A 17059-nucleotide genomic window follows, 5' to 3' on the forward strand; every position below is an offset into this window, starting at 1 on the left:
GCCATTCCTTTACCACTTTTGATGTGTGTTTGGGGTCATTGTCCTGTTGGAACACCCAACTGCGCCCAAGACCCAACCTTCGTACTGATGATTTTAGGTTATGTTGAAGAATGTGAAGGTAATCCTCCTTCTTCATTATCCCATTTACTCTCTGTAAAGCACCAGTTCCATTGGCAGCAAAACAGCCCCACAGCATAATATTCCTACCACCATGCTTGACTGTAGGCATGGTGTTCTTGGGGTTAAAGGCCTCACCTTTTCTCCTCCAAACATATTGCTGGGCATTGTGGCCAAAAAGCTCGATTTTTGTTTCGTCTGACCACAGAACTTTCCTCCAGAAGGTCTTATCTTTGTCCATATATATATATATACACAGGGTGTCCGCGGGGTTTTAAAAAGTATTAAAAAGTGATAAATAAAAATAGTCAAATTTAAGGCCATTAAAAGTGTTAAATTTGGTCTCAGAGGTATTATTTTTTCCAAATTAGGTATTATTTTTTTCAGACTTTCAGGTGTTGTATTCTGAACATCGACATAGAAATATATTCCGAATGAAATGTTTTGAACGATTATAAAAACAAAACAAGCCGATTATTTGCTCCTCCCACTTGCGCTGCCCTGAGTTAAAAATGAAGCGCTCCTCACAGTGTTGCCAACTTGGCGACTTTGACGCTATTTCTAGCAGCTTTTCAGACCCCCTTCTTGACTTTTCAAATCTTAAAAGTACCTACTACCTAGCGAACACCTCAGAAACATCTCTGGTAACCCTTAGCTACTTTCTGGATAACTGTCGTTGACATTTCCTGCAGGTTAGCTAAACACTCCGCCTGCGCTCCGGACCGTTCTTCAGGACATTAGGAAAGGGAATGATGTAGTGATGTGTCAGTCGCTAAAGAAACAGCTCTCAGAGCCAGCTCCCTGTTGGATTAACCAGAGTGAGTGACACACACACCGAACCTGCGGGCTCCTGAGCCGATAAAAACGGCTAATGTGCGTGTGCGGCGCGCTAAACACACATGCAGCTTGCCCCTGATTGCTGTGAGACCGGGTTGGGGGGTGGGGGTGCAGCTGTGGTTGGGACAATTATTACCTTAACTGATGGACCTGTAAATAAATAGTTTATAAATAAGGTAGAAATAAGTTCCTCACGCTGATAAATAATAACTAATCTCTCTGAGGACACGGTGCTAGTGTATTCTCCTACAGCACCTTGACACGACTAAATAAATGTTATGCAAAATTTAGTGAACATCAATTTATTTACATTTATTTGTTAGAAATGCCACTGTATAATTCTTGCTGTCAGTATTTGCAAGATATTGATATTTGGGTCTGTACTGGTTAGACTTACATGAGTTAAACCAAGGTCTACAGCCCTTGGGTCATAAACTATGAGCTGCAAGTATATTGGTCTTTTGGGAATCAGGAGTTATTTTAGTGATCATCTTGTTTTTTGTTTATTTTTGCCCTGATTGTGCCCTGAGCAATTTTATGACTGAATAAAAACAACAACAAAAAAATCTACATAAATTGAAAAATCGTATTAAATAATCGAGATCTCAATTTCAGTCACAATAATCGTGATTATTGTTTTTGCCATAATCGAGCAGCCCTACTTTAGCATATCCGGTCACATAATGATGACGTCATATTAAGTGGTCGTTCTGCATCATTTCAGGCCTCGTGGTCAACTGTCTGAACCTCTGAACAGAAGTGCCTGGCTTATTTTCTAAGTAAAATAAATATGTGCAATACATTGTCAACATCAGTGAGTCTCTAAGTCTATTCTTTTTGTATGTTATATATGTTAAAATATGTGTAAATAGGTCGCTGATTAACACTTGCAATTTAGTGTTGTGATGGTTTTAAAAAAATTCTGAAGGTAGTAAAAAAAAGTATTAAAAAGTAGTAAATTTTACTTAAGGATTGCTGTATATACCCTGATACATATATATATATATATATATATATATATATATATATATATATATACACACACACACATAATCTCCTAACTCGGCTTTTTGTAATCTACTTGTTGCATTTGACCCTATAAATAAAGTTAATTCAAGGAATAAGAACCCTTCTGTTAGGTATTTTCATTAGGTATTTTCATTTTCCCATCCAGGGTTACCTGAAGGGAAAGCTCACCACGTAGGGGTTTTATTGTCAAGCTGATCACTTTAACCCATACTAATCTTATTAACAATAAACCATTTAGACTTTGCAAAGTAGAGAGAGAGATAAAATGATACACATGAGTCGGTGGTCTCTTTGCTCTCGTCGGACAAAAGCCCTCTCAAGAGTATTTATTAAAAGACACAAAATTGATAAAACGCACACACATTTAGGGAGGCAAGCATGCGCTGGCACAGGGCATTCTTACTGATAAGCTAGGACTGGGAAGAAGCAAGGTCAAACGCCTGTCTGTTGCCAGGGGAAAGTGGGCTGGATGTAATTTCGTTTAAAATCATACACAATGTATCCATAATTTATCCAACACCTTCTGTCCTGGTTAGGGTTAGGGTTGATAAGTTATATTACAGATCCAAATTTGGATAGAGCTTTACCTCCGTTTAGTATAATAACTTAATTAGTTCCTTTATACATGTGTTTCTATTTCATGAAGATGTAGAAATGTGTTTTATTTCTGAAAAGACGCCATGCAAGGGTCAAAATGACATGATACTTCTGATCAAAATGCTGCTCTGTGCACACGTGTCTATGACCTAACTATTGCTGTTGTCTATATGCAGGAGAGCAAGGGAAGGAGGTAGGAGTGCCAAATCTTAGTAGGACAATCTCCATGCCTGTGGACATTTCTGGTTAGAGAACACAGAACAATTCACCCTTTTTCTAATTATTTAGCATAAAAAAACAAAAAGAATGCCCATTAATTTAAGGCTAAATAATTAATTTCTATTTGTTTTTCATACAGGTATACAGAAGAGTGTGAGATCAGATTTTGACATGGCCTATGAGAGAGGACGGATTTCTGTCTCCGCTGAGGAAGGCAACACCCCGCCCAACTACACTCGGGTCGGTACACGTTTAGGTCCAAATAAGAAGTAATGAACGTTGTATTATTATGTAGTCCTGTAATTGAGAAGAGCTGTATCAGGAGTTTTTAATCAGATGTTTTAAACTGAATGAGTGTGGTTGTTGTTGCAGTCTGTGTCCCAGGAGCAGCGTGAAAGGAGGGTGACTGTGGATGAGGTTCCTTCCGGCATCTACCTTTATCCTGAGGAAGAATCGGCTGTGGACAACATTTTCTCCCCAATTCCAAGTCGATCCTGCGCTTCCCTGTTTGAGGAGGCTCAAAAAGAGGTCCTGAGACTCATGAGGATTGAGGTTAGTTTATTTTTTATCTTCTTTACTTTGTTTTTTATTTTTATGCAATCAAGCCTAAATTAGCAGAACTTTATTTAGAAAAATCATTTATGATGAAAAGAAAGTAGAGAAAACAACCTTTAGATGTACAAAACATGTGACATATCTCCGTTGAGAAATAAAATCAAAACCAGTTTGCAGAAGTAGTTTTTTTTAAACTTTCTACCCCAGCAACTTTTAAATCTATTGTTGGCGACAAAAACTTAAAAGTAAAACAAACTATTTTCTTCACACTACAACCTGAAACTGTCCCAAGCTTTCTGCTATCGCCCCCTGTGGCCAGAATATTCCACTTGCAGCTTCACATTCTCCAGTCCGGTCTGTTGGACGTGAGCCTGATTTACACGTCTCCGTGAGCTCCGCAACAGACAGGTGCACGCGGAGTGTCGGAAAGGTTTTCATTTGCGAACTTCATCACAGGCATTGCAAATTAGTTGTTCCCTGTCAGGACAACAGAGGGCGTAGCACTTTTCTGTGGAATCCTGTTACCACAACACTCATGTATCCGGTCCACGATAGTGTATTTCAGGGTGTCCGCGGGGTTTTAAAAAGTATTAAAAAGTGATAAATAAAAATAGTCAAATTTAAGGCCATTAAAAGTGTTAAATTTGGTCTCAGAGGTATTATTTTTTCCAAATTAGGTATTATTTTTTTCAGACTATCAGGTGTCGTATTATGAATATCAACATAGAAATATATTCCAAATGAAATGTTTTGAACGATTATAAAAACAAACAGATTATTTGCTCCTCCCGCTTGCGCTGCCCTGTGTTGCAAATGAAGCGCTCCTCCCACAGTGTTGCCAACTTAGCGACTTTGACGCTATTTCCAACAGCTTTTCAGACCCCCTTCTTGACTTTTGAAATCTTAAAAGTACCTAGCGAACACCTCAGAAACATCTCTGGTAACCCTTAGCTACTTTCTGGATAACTGTCGTTGACATTTCCTGCAGGTTAGCTAAACGCTCCGCCTGCACTCCGGACCGTTCTTCAGGACATTTAGGAAAGGGAATGATGTAGTGATGTGTCAGTCGCTACAGAAACAGCTCTCAGAGCCAGCTCTCTGTTGGATTAACCAGAGTGAGTGACACACACTGTACCTGCGGGCTCCTGAGCCGCTAAAAACGGCTAAATGTGCGCGTGCGGCACGCTAAACACGTGCAGCTTGCCCCTGATTGCTGTGAGACCGGGTTGGGGGGTGGGGGGTGGGGGGTGCAGCTGTGGTTGAGACAATTATTACATTAACTGATGGACTTGTAAATACATAGTTTATAAATAAGGTAGAAATAAGTTCCTCACGCTGATAACTAATCTCTCTGAGGACACGGTGCTAGTGCACGCTCCTACAGCACCTTGACACGACTAAATAAATGTTATGCAACATTTTGTGAGCATCAATTTATTTGCATTTATTTGTTATAAATGCCACTGTATAATTCATGTTGTCAGTATTTGCAAGATATTGGTATTTGGGTCTGTACTGGTTAGACTTAAATGAGTTAAACCAAGGTCTATAGCCCTTGGGTCATAAACTATGAGCTATAAGTACTGTATATTGGTCTTTTTATACTGGGAATCAGGAGTTATTTTAGTGATCATCTTGTTTCTTGTTTATTTTTGCCCTGATTGTGCCTTGAGTAGGGCTGGGGGTAAACAATTATTTTTAAAACGATTATTCTGACGATTATTTTATCGAATAGTCGACTATTTTAATGACTATTTAGATGATTAATCTAGCGATTATTTTTCTATTGCACAATTAATAAAAACCAAAAAATCTCAAATAAATTCTTCCAAAAAATTGATAAATTGTTACTGTAAGAGAATAAACACTACAGGCCTTCCATTCTGTATAACACTGCTTTTATTGTGTTGTGGTTGGTTATGTTCTGGTGACTGTAGAGGTTGGGAGTGCAGGCTGCTGCCTGAGAGGTGGTTGGAGACAGAGTGTCTCCATGCTGCTTTGTTTTGGTCACTTATGTGCGTGAGGTGAGTGGTGTGATCCTTCCTGGGGAGTTTGGCTCGTGTGCAAAAAGGAAGGGACAATAACGGGATTTAGAAGTTAAAATGATGATCAGGTTTATTCACAACTACAAAATAACATAAATATTTCCATCCACAGGTTGGGAATAATAAAACTAATTCTGCCTGTGGGAAATTAAAACAAAAGTACAAATAACCTGGGATGTCCCACTGGGCAACGATTACTGGGTTCTGGACCAAAATAAGGATCTCCAAAGGTCCAAACTCTAAACTGGGCGGTTAAACCAAACTTAAGGTGATATTTTAAACTAAATCGAAAACCCACAACACTCTAAATGTAAAAAAAGGGAGATCTGCACCACAAAAAAGATGAACTCTAAACCAAAACGTAACCGCTTATCCAAACGCAAGAAGCTGTTAGCGAAAATGCTAACAGTAGCTTTACCAACATTAAATTCAAGTTACCAAGTTTAAATAAACCAAAAATACCCAGCAGCAAACAGACCAGTATGGAGGAGAGACTGCTACCACCAAAACAGCTCTCCTCATGTCTGAAAGAAGCTCCTTTATGAAGGGAGAAACGCTCCCGGTGATTTTCTACATCTGCGATAGAGACAAAGCAGCGCATCTGACCCCGGAAGTTGTTGTCCGTTGCCGGGAGACGAAGGCGGGCAAAACGGGAAAGGAATCTAGCAGCAGACGGACATTGTTCCGGGTCTTCGGTATTTGGCGGAGATGTTAGTGAAGGTGGAGAAGAGGGCGAACTAGAGGAAAAACAGGCAGATTCCTCCTCCATTTACAAACTCCTGGGGATGCAACAAGTGGGCGCGGTGTGTTGACTACCGGATCTGACGTCGACGAATTTTTAGAATCGAGCCGTCGACGTCATCGATGCGTCGCCACAGCTCTAGCCCTGAGCAATTTTATGACTGAATAAAAAAATAAAATAAAAAATCTACATGAATTGAAAAATCGTCTTAAATAATCGAGATCTCAATTTCAGTCACAATAATAGTGATTATTGTTTTTGCCTTAATCGAGCAGCCCTACTTTAGCATATCCGGTCACATAATGATGACGTCATATTCAGTGGTCGTTGTGCATCATTTCAGGCCTCGTAGTCAACTGTCTGAACCGCTGAACAGAAGTGCCTGGCTTATTTTCTAAGTAAAATAAATATGTGCAATACGTTGTCAACATCAGTGAGTCTCTAAGTCTATTCTTTTTGTATGTTATATATGTTAAAATATGTGTAAATAGGTCGCTGATTAACACTTGCAATTTAGTGTTGTGATGGTTTTAAAAAAATTCTGAAGGTAGTAAAAAAGGTATTAAAAAGTAGTAAATTTTACTTAAGGATTGCTGTATATACCCTGTATTTGTATATGTATACTTATTTCAGAGACTTTATAACACGGACAAATTTGTCCTTCACCTCTTCATGTGGTCGCCACCTCTAAACACACACTTCCCTTCATTTTGTCCTTGTTTGCTCTGTATTTTGTACTCTTTCAGTCACGGGTGAACAAACGTTCATATTTCTGAACTTGTTCCGCGATGCATTCTTTAATCTGTCCTGGGTCTGTCGCTAAATATCTTTTTACTTTTCAACGGGGCAACGGTGGGGCTGGTGACAAATTTACAGGAAGTGGCATCCTGACCAGTCATAAGATTGCGGTCTATGTCACTTTTGACGGATGTTTAAAATTTTGGGCACGTCTCTGTCACCCTCTGTGAGCCTGTTTGAAAGCCCTTGCGCCGACGCATAATGGCGTCGTGTGTCTCTGCACCAACGCAGACTGAGAAGACTAAGTCAGGCCTTAGATTAAGGTGTTAAAAAGATGAACGCACAGAGAGGAGATTGGTTTTTGTTCTACAAACATACACTAGAGGGCGCTAAAAGCAAACCAAAACTGCCTATTATCCCTTCAAACCTGTCCTCTAGAGTAGTAGTTCCCAAGGTTGACGTCAGGAGATCCCACTGTGGGTCACCAAGATCTAAACAGGGGTCTTGAGATGATTTCCAGAAATCAAAATAAAATGAAGAATGGTCACTAAAGCCATATTTCTAACACAACTGTTACAAAAACTCAACTAAATTGTCATAAATAGATATAAGTGAATATGAGCTGAAGCAGTTAAATCCAAGATATCTGGGGTTGTATGTCTCGACAATTGCTTTTTATGGGTCTGAAGCTGAAAAGTCTGGGAACCACTGATCGGTAAAGTGATGGAAAAAAAAATCTGTGGTACCAGAATTGGGGCATGAACTCCTATCCTATGAACTCCTACTATCAGGTTTTATTTTTCCCACTTATGGAGGACCTTTCTCTCTGCAGAATGATGAGGTGGGATTCAAACCCTTCCCAGATTAACTGGGACTGAAAGACTCCTACTTTTACAGAGCTGTTCACACTTACTAATGATCAATTAATCAAAGCATTAAATTAACATCTTTCTTTAGAGATCATGAGGGTGGATTTAGTTTTATTTAGCTGTTATTAGGGGTGAAACTTGATAAAAATTTGTTTAATTAATCTGGGACTTTGTAATTGATTTGTCTTGATTGATCACATTTTAATTGTTTAAGACATTTTCCCCCAAGCAGTTTTTTTTTATTAAAATAATGTTAGTGAGGCTCATATGACATATTCACACTTTAATGAGTATATTTCTGTTACAACAAGGTCTGTTTACTTACTTTGGTCTCATCATAAAGGTAACCATTGTGGAATTTGTTGGGATGTGTAATAATTAGTAAATATTTTTTAGATTAAGTATAAATGGACTTGAAGCATTGTAAATGTTGTGTACTGAACACTAGATGGCAGCAGAGCACTGCCAATATTTATAGAGTTGTAGTGTAGAGTTCAAGTGAAGTTCTGCTGAGGGTTACAAGATGAATGCTGCGTGTTGGATCGTCCCTCCTGCTGTAGTAAAGTTTATATGGATAAAGTTACTGCTGGTTTGCTTTCTACCAACTAGAAAACATCACAGTAGAAAAGTTGTTTTTTCTTACTTTTTTTTTTCTTTGCGAAGAGCAATTTGCCATGATTCATTTAATTGTAGTTTTTAGTTGTGTTTGGAGCACATAAAAAACGTTTTAAATGATCTTTTAGCCAAGAGTTTGCAGTTCTTTAGAGGTGCAGCTTAATATTATTTATTGATATAATGGGCATAAATTGTGATGCAAAAATGTTTTGGATCCAAATTAGGAGGAGCTCAGGCTCAAGTGTTTGTTGATTAATCATAATTAACGTGTTAAATTCCCACCCGTAGTTTTTATTAAAAACGGATCTGGTGTGTTATTAGATATTTACTGACTTAATTTCACAAAACTTTAGAGTAGATTGTGGGTAAACTCTCCTTTCATGTCTCAGTTAACTTTTTATTTAATTTTTTTTACCTAAGCTGCAAAATTCTAAAAAAAAAAAACATGCCAGTATTTTTGTTTTTGGCTAAATCTAAATGACCTTTTATACTAATGCATTAACTCTTAAAGTGACAATGTGTAGTTTTTACCATTAATCTCTGAAAATATCCATTGAAATGTTGTAAATAAATTAAAAGATACCCAGTTGTTGAAAAATATTGGTGGTTTCATAACATATAACCATAAAAATCGGGTCTAAAATGCATGGGAGTGGGTCTAAGTCTCTGGGCTTCGCCATATTGGCGTCAGGAAGAATAGCTCCACACTATGGTGTGAGCTAATGAGGTTCTCAATAAATAAAGAAATAAAGAAATATTGGATGCCATGTTTCCTTCTATGGATGTCCATGAAGACAGAATGCATTATCTGAGTTGTAACAAATGGTTACAAAACTTTCAGCATTAATACATGTTCCTTTACACTTTTACCTCTTCACTCATTGCAAGTGGTGAAAAGGAATCTGTTGTTCTTGTTATTTTGCTGGAGTTTGCACTCCCAAGGATTTTTGACTCTAATCGCCATCTGTTGGTAAGGTCTCACTTGAACACAAAAATAATGCTTGCTTGCAATGGTTTAGGTGTGTACTGCCCCCTATCGCCAGGGAAAATACACTCTGTCACTTTAAGAAAGCACATCTAAGTGAGGATGTTGTGCATATTTTGTTTATGTAATATTCTGTTGTTACACCACTAAATCTTTCAAAACATGTACGGGACCAGATCAGAGTGTGTTTGGTGAGATCTGTAGTCACTGAATTCTGTCTCTGTCCCTCATATTTTGTTTTTGTTTAACTGAGAAATAGTTTGTCTTCTAATCCAGGACCCGTGTTTGCTAAACGGGAAAGCAACTCTGCATAATGCCAAAGCTGGAGCTGTTTTAGCCAGACAGGGAGACCAGGTATGGAAGTTACTTGTAGAGGCTTTATATGTAGAAAGTTCAGATAAAAGACACTAAAATTTCCTCTTGTTTAAAGGACGTGAGTCTACACTTTGTCCTGTCCGGCTGCCTTCATGTCTACCAGCGGATGATCGACAAACAGGAGGCTGTCTGCTTGTTCGTGACCCACCCAGGAGAGATGGTTGGCCAGCTTGCCGTGCTCACCGGAGAGCCGCTCATCTTTACCATTAAGGCTGTCCGAGACTGTACTTACCTGAAGATCTCCAAGTCCGATTTCTATGAGTGAGTCTTTTGTTTTTCCTGTCATTGCTTTGTACAATGCACTAATAATCCATTAATTAAAAATGTAGTAATTACGATTATATTTGTAGTTAAAAGATTTATTATTTTTTTCTCTATTTTATGAATATTTTAGAATGATTTAAGATATTATTTGTGTTCCTGCCCTGTTTGCTGCCCCCTGCAGGATCATGAGGGAGCAACCCAGCGTGGTGCTGAGTGTGGCCCACACCGTGGCCATCCGCATGTCTGCTTTTGTCAGACAGATGGACTTCGCCATCGACTGGATGGCTGTTGAGGCTGGCAGAGCCCTCTACAGGTAGCACCACCTTTACTGCAGATTATAAAAGAATCTGTTTCCAAAGAAATTCTCATCACCAGTTTTTGTCAATTATTTATTTACACATACGTTGCTGTGATTGCTCTTATCTGCAACTTTTTTATTATCGAAACAAAACCTGTTTGTGAGGAAAAAGCTTATTCAATCTACATTGTTGTCAATATTGGATTATGGTGATGTTTTATTCACGCATGCCAGTCGGTCTCTTTTGAAGACACTGGATTCTGTATACCATTCAGTGCTGAGATTTGTATCAAATTCTGGTTACCGTACTCATCACTGTAATTTGTATGAGACTGTTGTTTGGTTTTCTTTACACAATCGTAGGTTGGTACATTGGTAAATGTTACTTTTTAAGACTGTATTATGTGAACTGCCTCTTTATCTGTGCTCCCACCTGGTTCCTAGTTCCAACACAGGCTGTAACCTGTGGCCCTATGGGCACATTCTGTATGAACCCCACGGTCAAGAACTGTTTTTAGTGAAAGTGCTTTAACCCTCCCACGTTGGAAATGGGGTCAGGGGTCAGGTCAGGTCATTATTTTTTCCCAGTTTCTTCACTAATCCAGATATGGAGAGTTCCCCTGAAGGGTCTTGGTCCAGATTTTGCCCCTTGCAGTCCTGGTGGGGTTCAATGGACACTGTACGCTGTTTTGAGACTTACCTTTCTCTCAGTTTCTTGACTAATCTTGCTGCAGCATCTGTCACGGTGAAGAGAGAGCTGAGCCGGAAGGCAAAGCCCTCGATTTACCGGTCGATCTTTGGTAATGCCCGAAAGACTGAGACTGCGGATACAAGTGGCCAAAATGAGTTTTCTCCACAGGGTGGCTGGGCTCTCCCTTAGAGATAGGATGAGAAAATCTGTCATCTGGGAGGGGCTCGGAGTAGATCCCCTGCTCCTCCACATCGAGAGGAGCCAGTTGAGGTAGCTCGGACATCTAGTTAGGATGCCCGAGCGTGTCCTAAAGGAAGACGCAGGACACGCTGGAGGAACTGTGTCTCTCGGCTGGCCAGGGAACGCCTTAGGATTCCTCCAGAGGAGCTGGTCCAAGTGGCTGGGGAGAGAGGGAAGTCTGGGCCTCTCGGCGTAGGCTGCTGCCTGCGACCCAGCTTTGGATAAGCAGCCCAAAATGGATGGATGGATGGATGATTTATCTTAGTAAAATAAAGGTTAAATAAAAAAATAAAATACTGGATGCAATTAAAATCTGTCTGTTTTCCACAGGCAAGATGACCAATCAGATTGCACCTACATTGTTCTGAATGGACGTTTGCGTTCAGTCATTCGCAAAGCAAATGGCAAGAAAGAGCTGGTTGGTGAATACGGTAGAGGAGACCTAATCGGTGTGGTAAGAACCTATGTTGGTCTGAAGTTTATTCTGCATTAATGCACCAATAAAACCCTGAATGATGCCACCTTTTGTTCTCTGGAGTCAGCCTGCACATTGTTGTTTTGTTCTCACTGCTTTAGGTGGAGGCCTTGACCAAGCAGCCGAGAGCCACCACCGTCCACGCTGTTAGAGACACGGAGCTGGTCAAGCTGCCAGAAGGAACATTGAACAACATTAAAAGACGCTATCCACAGGTCAGTGACTTGGTCAGTGAAGTCTCTGTACAGGCTGATACCTAATCTAATACCTCATTAATGTTTTTAACGTAGGTGGTGACGAGGCTGATCCACCTCTTAGGTCAGAAGATTCTGGGGAACCTCCAGCAGGGTCGTGGGCCATTCTCGGGTAAGATTGTTTGTCTGTTTCTCTCCTTGCTGTTTCATGTTCCATCATTACGTTGTGTCTCTGTCTTTTAGGTCCAGGCCTCAGTTTGCCCAGTATGACAACAAGTGCCGATGTAACAAACCCAGCTAGTAACCTCTCAACTGTGGCTGTGCTGCCTGTGTGTGATGAGGTTCCCATAAACGCATTCAACTTGGAGCTTAGCCATGCCCTCAGTGCCATTGGTAGCGTAGCCTCATTCACTTGAATATGTCACTTTTTTGTCTTGGACTACTACAAATTTGCAAAGGAGCATCCTGATTGGCTATACAGTGGTCTCTCGTTTATCGTGGGAGTTGCATTCTGAAAATAACCCGCAAAGTAGTTAGCTTCGATTTTTTTTACAGTTATTATAGATGTTTGTAGCGAACGCAGTTACGATTGGAGTCACACATACATGAACACACACCAGACAATTAAATGTCCAGCATGCATGGAAGGGTGAACAGTTTTATTTGCATACACTCATTCCAGCGTTTCAGGCTCTTGACATCACAATGTAGAGACTCGTGACTCCTCCTCCTGTAAATAAATACACAGGAGCTCTTATTACTAATGAGCTCCAGCCATAGCACAGCGCACTCTCGCTGACACAGCCGCTCTCCTCTCCCCGCAGACGTACTCGTCCCAACGCACCACCACAACGTTTTAAGGCAGTAAAAACCCTCACTACACACTTTATACACTTTCCTCGCATGGGCATCAACATTTTCACAGTTTTCACTCTTATTTAAACGAAGTTCAGATCTTCTGGATGCGGAACACACAAAAAATCTGCGAAAGCGAAAGGTTATGGCGTGGGACCACTGTATTAACAATGAAGGAACCCTAAAATGCATGTAAAAGTTCTTTTCTCATTTATTTTTACTCTTGACACTCATAGGGCCCACTCTACTTCTAACCAGTGACATCATCAGAGAGCGCCTGGGAGCGTCTGCTCTGGACAGGTCAGTTTAAATGATCAGAAGAGTTTATCGGTAAAATGTAATTGTTTTCCATATTCTCCTTATGCTTATTTATTTATTTATTTATTTCTGATGCATTGATGACCTCATAACCATTTGTAAATTTCTTCCCTGGCCATTGTGCAATGATTTTTTTTTAAAGAAACCGTATTACTAGCTAGACCGGCTATTTTTTGTTTAAAATAGGATTCTTCATTCTTCTCAGTTGTCATCTGTTTTATGAATTTAAATGCTTTTCCTCATCTCTCCTCTATATTTTCAGCATCCATGAGTATCGTCTCTCTGGCTGGCTGGCCCAGCAGGAGGACATCAATCGAATTGTCTTGTACCAGACTGACAACAGCATGACTCCATGGACTCAACGCTGCATCCGCCAGGCTGACTGCATCCTGATAGTTGGCCTGGGGGACCAGGAACCGACACTGGGTGAAGTATGTGTTTGCAAGTGGAGCTTTCCCTTGTGGGAACTGCTTAACTCTAACTTCACTTGTCTCTTTTCCTCTAGCTGGAGCAGATGCTGGAGAACACGGCGGTCCGAGCTCTGAAGAAGCTGGTCCTTCTTCACAGAGAGGATGGACCCGGTCCATCTAGGACAGTCGAGTGGCTCAACATGCGCAGCTGGTGCTCCGGACACCTCCACCTCAAGTGTCCCCGCAGGGTTTTCTCCAGACGCAGCCCCTCGAAACTGGTATGGAGAAAGTATTTATATATGCATGATTCAGGTCTTGAGAGATGTTGGTGGAAAATATCAGATTTTTTTTCTGTTAAATTTGTGTAGAGGGAAGTTTACGAGAAAGTGTTTGAGAAAACCGCAGACAGGCACAGCGATTTCTCTCGGCTGGCCCGGGTCCTGACTGGAAACACTATCGCGGTTGTGCTGGGAGGAGGTGGAGCAAGGTGAGCAGGGATTATCAGATGTGAGCCATTGCAAAAACACGTTTAGCATCTCTAAATAGACCTTTGTGTTTGGGATTGCATGAGAATGCCGCTAATCTTTTGGTGCATCGGAGTGTCACCCAACATGTTTATATTTCTGCTGCAGAGGCTGCTCACACGTGGGCGTGATCAAAGCTATGGAGGAAGCAGGAATTCCTATCGACATAGTGGGAGGGACGTCGATTGGCTCGTTTATTGGTGCACTGTATGCTGAGGAGAGGAGCGCTGTTCGAACTAAACAGAGAGCCAGAGAGTGGTCCAAGGTACAGGCAGCGCACGTCTGCATCATAAAAACCTTCAGATAATAGCAACGAGATTACTACTAAGAAGCAATATTCAGAACTCCAAACAAAAATGCTACATTTATGTGTGATTTCTTTGCATTTTTGGTTTAACAGGCAATGAATTCAGTTTTTAAAACAGTTCTAGACCTCACCTATCCCATCACCTCCATGTTCTCTGGTTCTGCCTTCAACACCAGCATCTACAAGGTGTTTCAGGACAAGCAAGTCGAAGTGAGCGGCTGCAAATCACACAAGTTAACTGCTACAAAAATCCATCATCAGAACCAAAGTGACAGATTTTGTAACACTGAAGTGTTTTTGTGTCTGCAGGACTTATGGCTCCCGTACTTCAACGTGACCACAGACATCACGGCCTCGTCCATGCGGGTTCACCAGGATGGTGAGCTGAGCACCGTCAAACCTTTTTAATGTTATTGGTATTTTATCAGTGTTTTATAGTGGTCCTAGTTTTACATACATTCATGTGGATTACCAATCGATAGCCAGAGCATGATCTAAGAACATTTAGATTATTGTGCTTTGAATGACGGAATACCATTAGCCCCTACATTATATTTGCATTTAAAACAAATATAATTGCATTTTGTTGCATTCAGTCAACCATCAACACTTTTTGAAGGCATATTGATTCATTTTAAGTTAAAATTAGTAGGAAAACAGAAGTAGTGCAGCAATTTAGAATACCTGGACCTAACCTCCACTTGGCTCAAAGCTAGAGTTTAAATAATTATTTCAGTCAGTAATAAATAAAACAGCATTTACATGAAGGTGTTACCAAGAGCTTTGGAAAAAGAAATGAGTAAGATAAAATACATTTACATAAAACACGCGTGCATCAACATCACGGTCGGCTGATGTTGGTCATTTATCATATCGGTATTGGTCTGATATGTAAAACTGGGCCAATACTAACACATCATGTTTATTTCCTTCTTGTTGCTGATGAGTTAAACAGTAAAAAGACATAAAAACAGAAACGTCAAACATCCTACTGAGTTAAAGCAGCAATGTGGAGTTTTCCCCTTCTGAGGAATTATGCATGATTTATTTAGCAACCCATAAAAGTGATTGTCTTACCTGTACTGTGATATGATGTAGGCGTCTCTAGTACAAATGAATGCCTTGTAAGTCTTACACTGGGGGGGGGGGGGGGGGCTAAGCTGGGGGAGAAAGTAGCTTCAGACAACAGGATTTAAAGTCTTATTTCCTGAAATTTGGACATCTCGCCTCGGATTGGATAACAGCAACACGACTCTGTTTGCTCTGCAACGTTGATATATATATATATATATATATATATATTTTTTTTAATCTCTACAAATAACTCAAGCCTGGAGAAGTTCTGCTATGTGGTAGAATTGCTAATGCTAATGGCTAGCTTCTACTAGTCGAGACATTTTTTGTTGTTTCTTGGACGCTAAACCAACAACAGCCTTCTTTGTTGCGAGCCAAGATGGATGAGTCCACAGTGACAGCGTGACGTAGATCTGTCAAGCTTTTCAAATCCTAGAGATTCACCATCTATTTCCCATCAGAAGCTAATGCAGGAGATAGGTGTAGGAAACTGCTTATATACATAATTGGATGAAATATTGCTAGACCCCTTTTACTGCCTGAGTCTTAAACTGTCATTTAAGAAATGATGGAGTCAATCTTTGGAAAGTACCGTTTGGTACAGTCTGTCACAATATGACAAAATCTGTTGGCGCTTAGTCACAGACACCGACCTTTGGGATAGTTAGTAGAGTACATACCAGGGCAGTAAATCTGAGATGTAGTGAGACATGACATTAAGGTTTTAAATTCTAAACTAAATCTCAAATAGGAACAGCAAAGAGATAAAAACAGAGAAGTGATGTTATCTCACATTTTAGTCTGAAAATGCTGCATTTAGCCTGGAGGTGGAATAAATTCTTTAAGTACAAACAAGCCACATTGCTATGAATTTTTGCTGCACACACACACGTGTGTGTGTGTGTGTGTCTGCATTTGCTGATTAGGTGTTCTGTTTGAATTGCATTAAACTGCACCATCACTAACATGAGTTGAACTAGATCTCTGTAACTCTCCATAAAACCCTTCAACTCCAGAGCCTTGCTTCCTCAACACTTTAATGCAAATCTATAATTGGCCTTATTTGACATCAATTTTGAACACTGCTAGTTCAATAGTGAAGTTGATGTTTTTATTGAGGCAGGCTGCTGGGTTTGAGGAGTTTGAGTTTGCAGGGCTGAAGTCCTGCAGGGAAACCACGAATGCTGCTGTTTGCATTTTGGCTCGAGTTAAAACTAACTGCTGGAGCAACCCCCCCTTCAATCTTCTCTTCATTTATTTTCTTTTTACTATTTTTATATCCTTTCTTCCTTTTCATATGATAAACTTCTGAATTTGTCACATTTTTCCATTGTCTTGTCTTCATCACATTTGTCTGCGTTTGTCTAAAACCCTGTGATCAGATAAAAATGTGGACATCGCCTGAATGCTCCTCCATAGGCATAAAAACCAGAATGGATACTAAATCTAAAATAATAAATTCCCTCTCATGTCTGTGTCAACACGTAGGATCCAGAACACTTCCATTCCCCTTTCCCTTCCTGCGTATAAATGGCGTCCCATTCTGCTGCTTACATAGTTTCTTCACCTCCATTCTGTGCTTCCTGTCGTCCCACATTTATGTAAGGTAGTGTTATTTTGACGGATCAAAGGGACACGCTTTTGTGTTTATTCTCTTGGTTTCACTCGAGGTTTGGATTTTCTGAG

General features: G+C 40.2%; 1 protein-coding gene across 3 annotated transcripts in view; it reads left to right on the forward strand.

Annotated features, from left to right (window-relative positions):
* pnpla6 (patatin-like phospholipase domain containing 6) overlaps positions 1–17059 on the forward strand; it is a 54491-nt gene that overhangs the window by 22337 nt on the left and 15095 nt on the right. For all 3 annotated transcript variants that reach the window (XM_015967716.3, XM_015967733.3, XM_015967725.3), the window contains exons 13-29: positions 2757–2825; positions 2939–3039; positions 3172–3351; positions 9625–9702; positions 9779–9984; positions 10169–10300; positions 11547–11670; positions 11793–11906; positions 11982–12057; positions 12129–12278; positions 12977–13040; positions 13321–13489; positions 13564–13746; positions 13837–13955; positions 14101–14257; positions 14393–14509; positions 14609–14678. In XM_015967716.3, coding sequence (XP_015823202.1) covers positions 2757–2825; positions 2939–3039; positions 3172–3351; positions 9625–9702; positions 9779–9984; positions 10169–10300; positions 11547–11670; positions 11793–11906; positions 11982–12057; positions 12129–12278; positions 12977–13040; positions 13321–13489; positions 13564–13746; positions 13837–13955; positions 14101–14257; positions 14393–14509; positions 14609–14678 — 2109 coding nt within the window. The remainder of the gene's footprint in view (positions 1–2756; positions 2826–2938; positions 3040–3171; positions 3352–9624; positions 9703–9778; positions 9985–10168; positions 10301–11546; positions 11671–11792; positions 11907–11981; positions 12058–12128; positions 12279–12976; positions 13041–13320; positions 13490–13563; positions 13747–13836; positions 13956–14100; positions 14258–14392; positions 14510–14608; positions 14679–17059) is intronic.

This window comes from Nothobranchius furzeri, chromosome 4, assembly GCF_043380555.1.
Source record: "Nothobranchius furzeri strain GRZ-AD chromosome 4, NfurGRZ-RIMD1, whole genome shotgun sequence".
Lineage (NCBI taxonomy): Eukaryota > Metazoa > Chordata > Actinopteri > Cyprinodontiformes > Nothobranchiidae > Nothobranchius > Nothobranchius furzeri.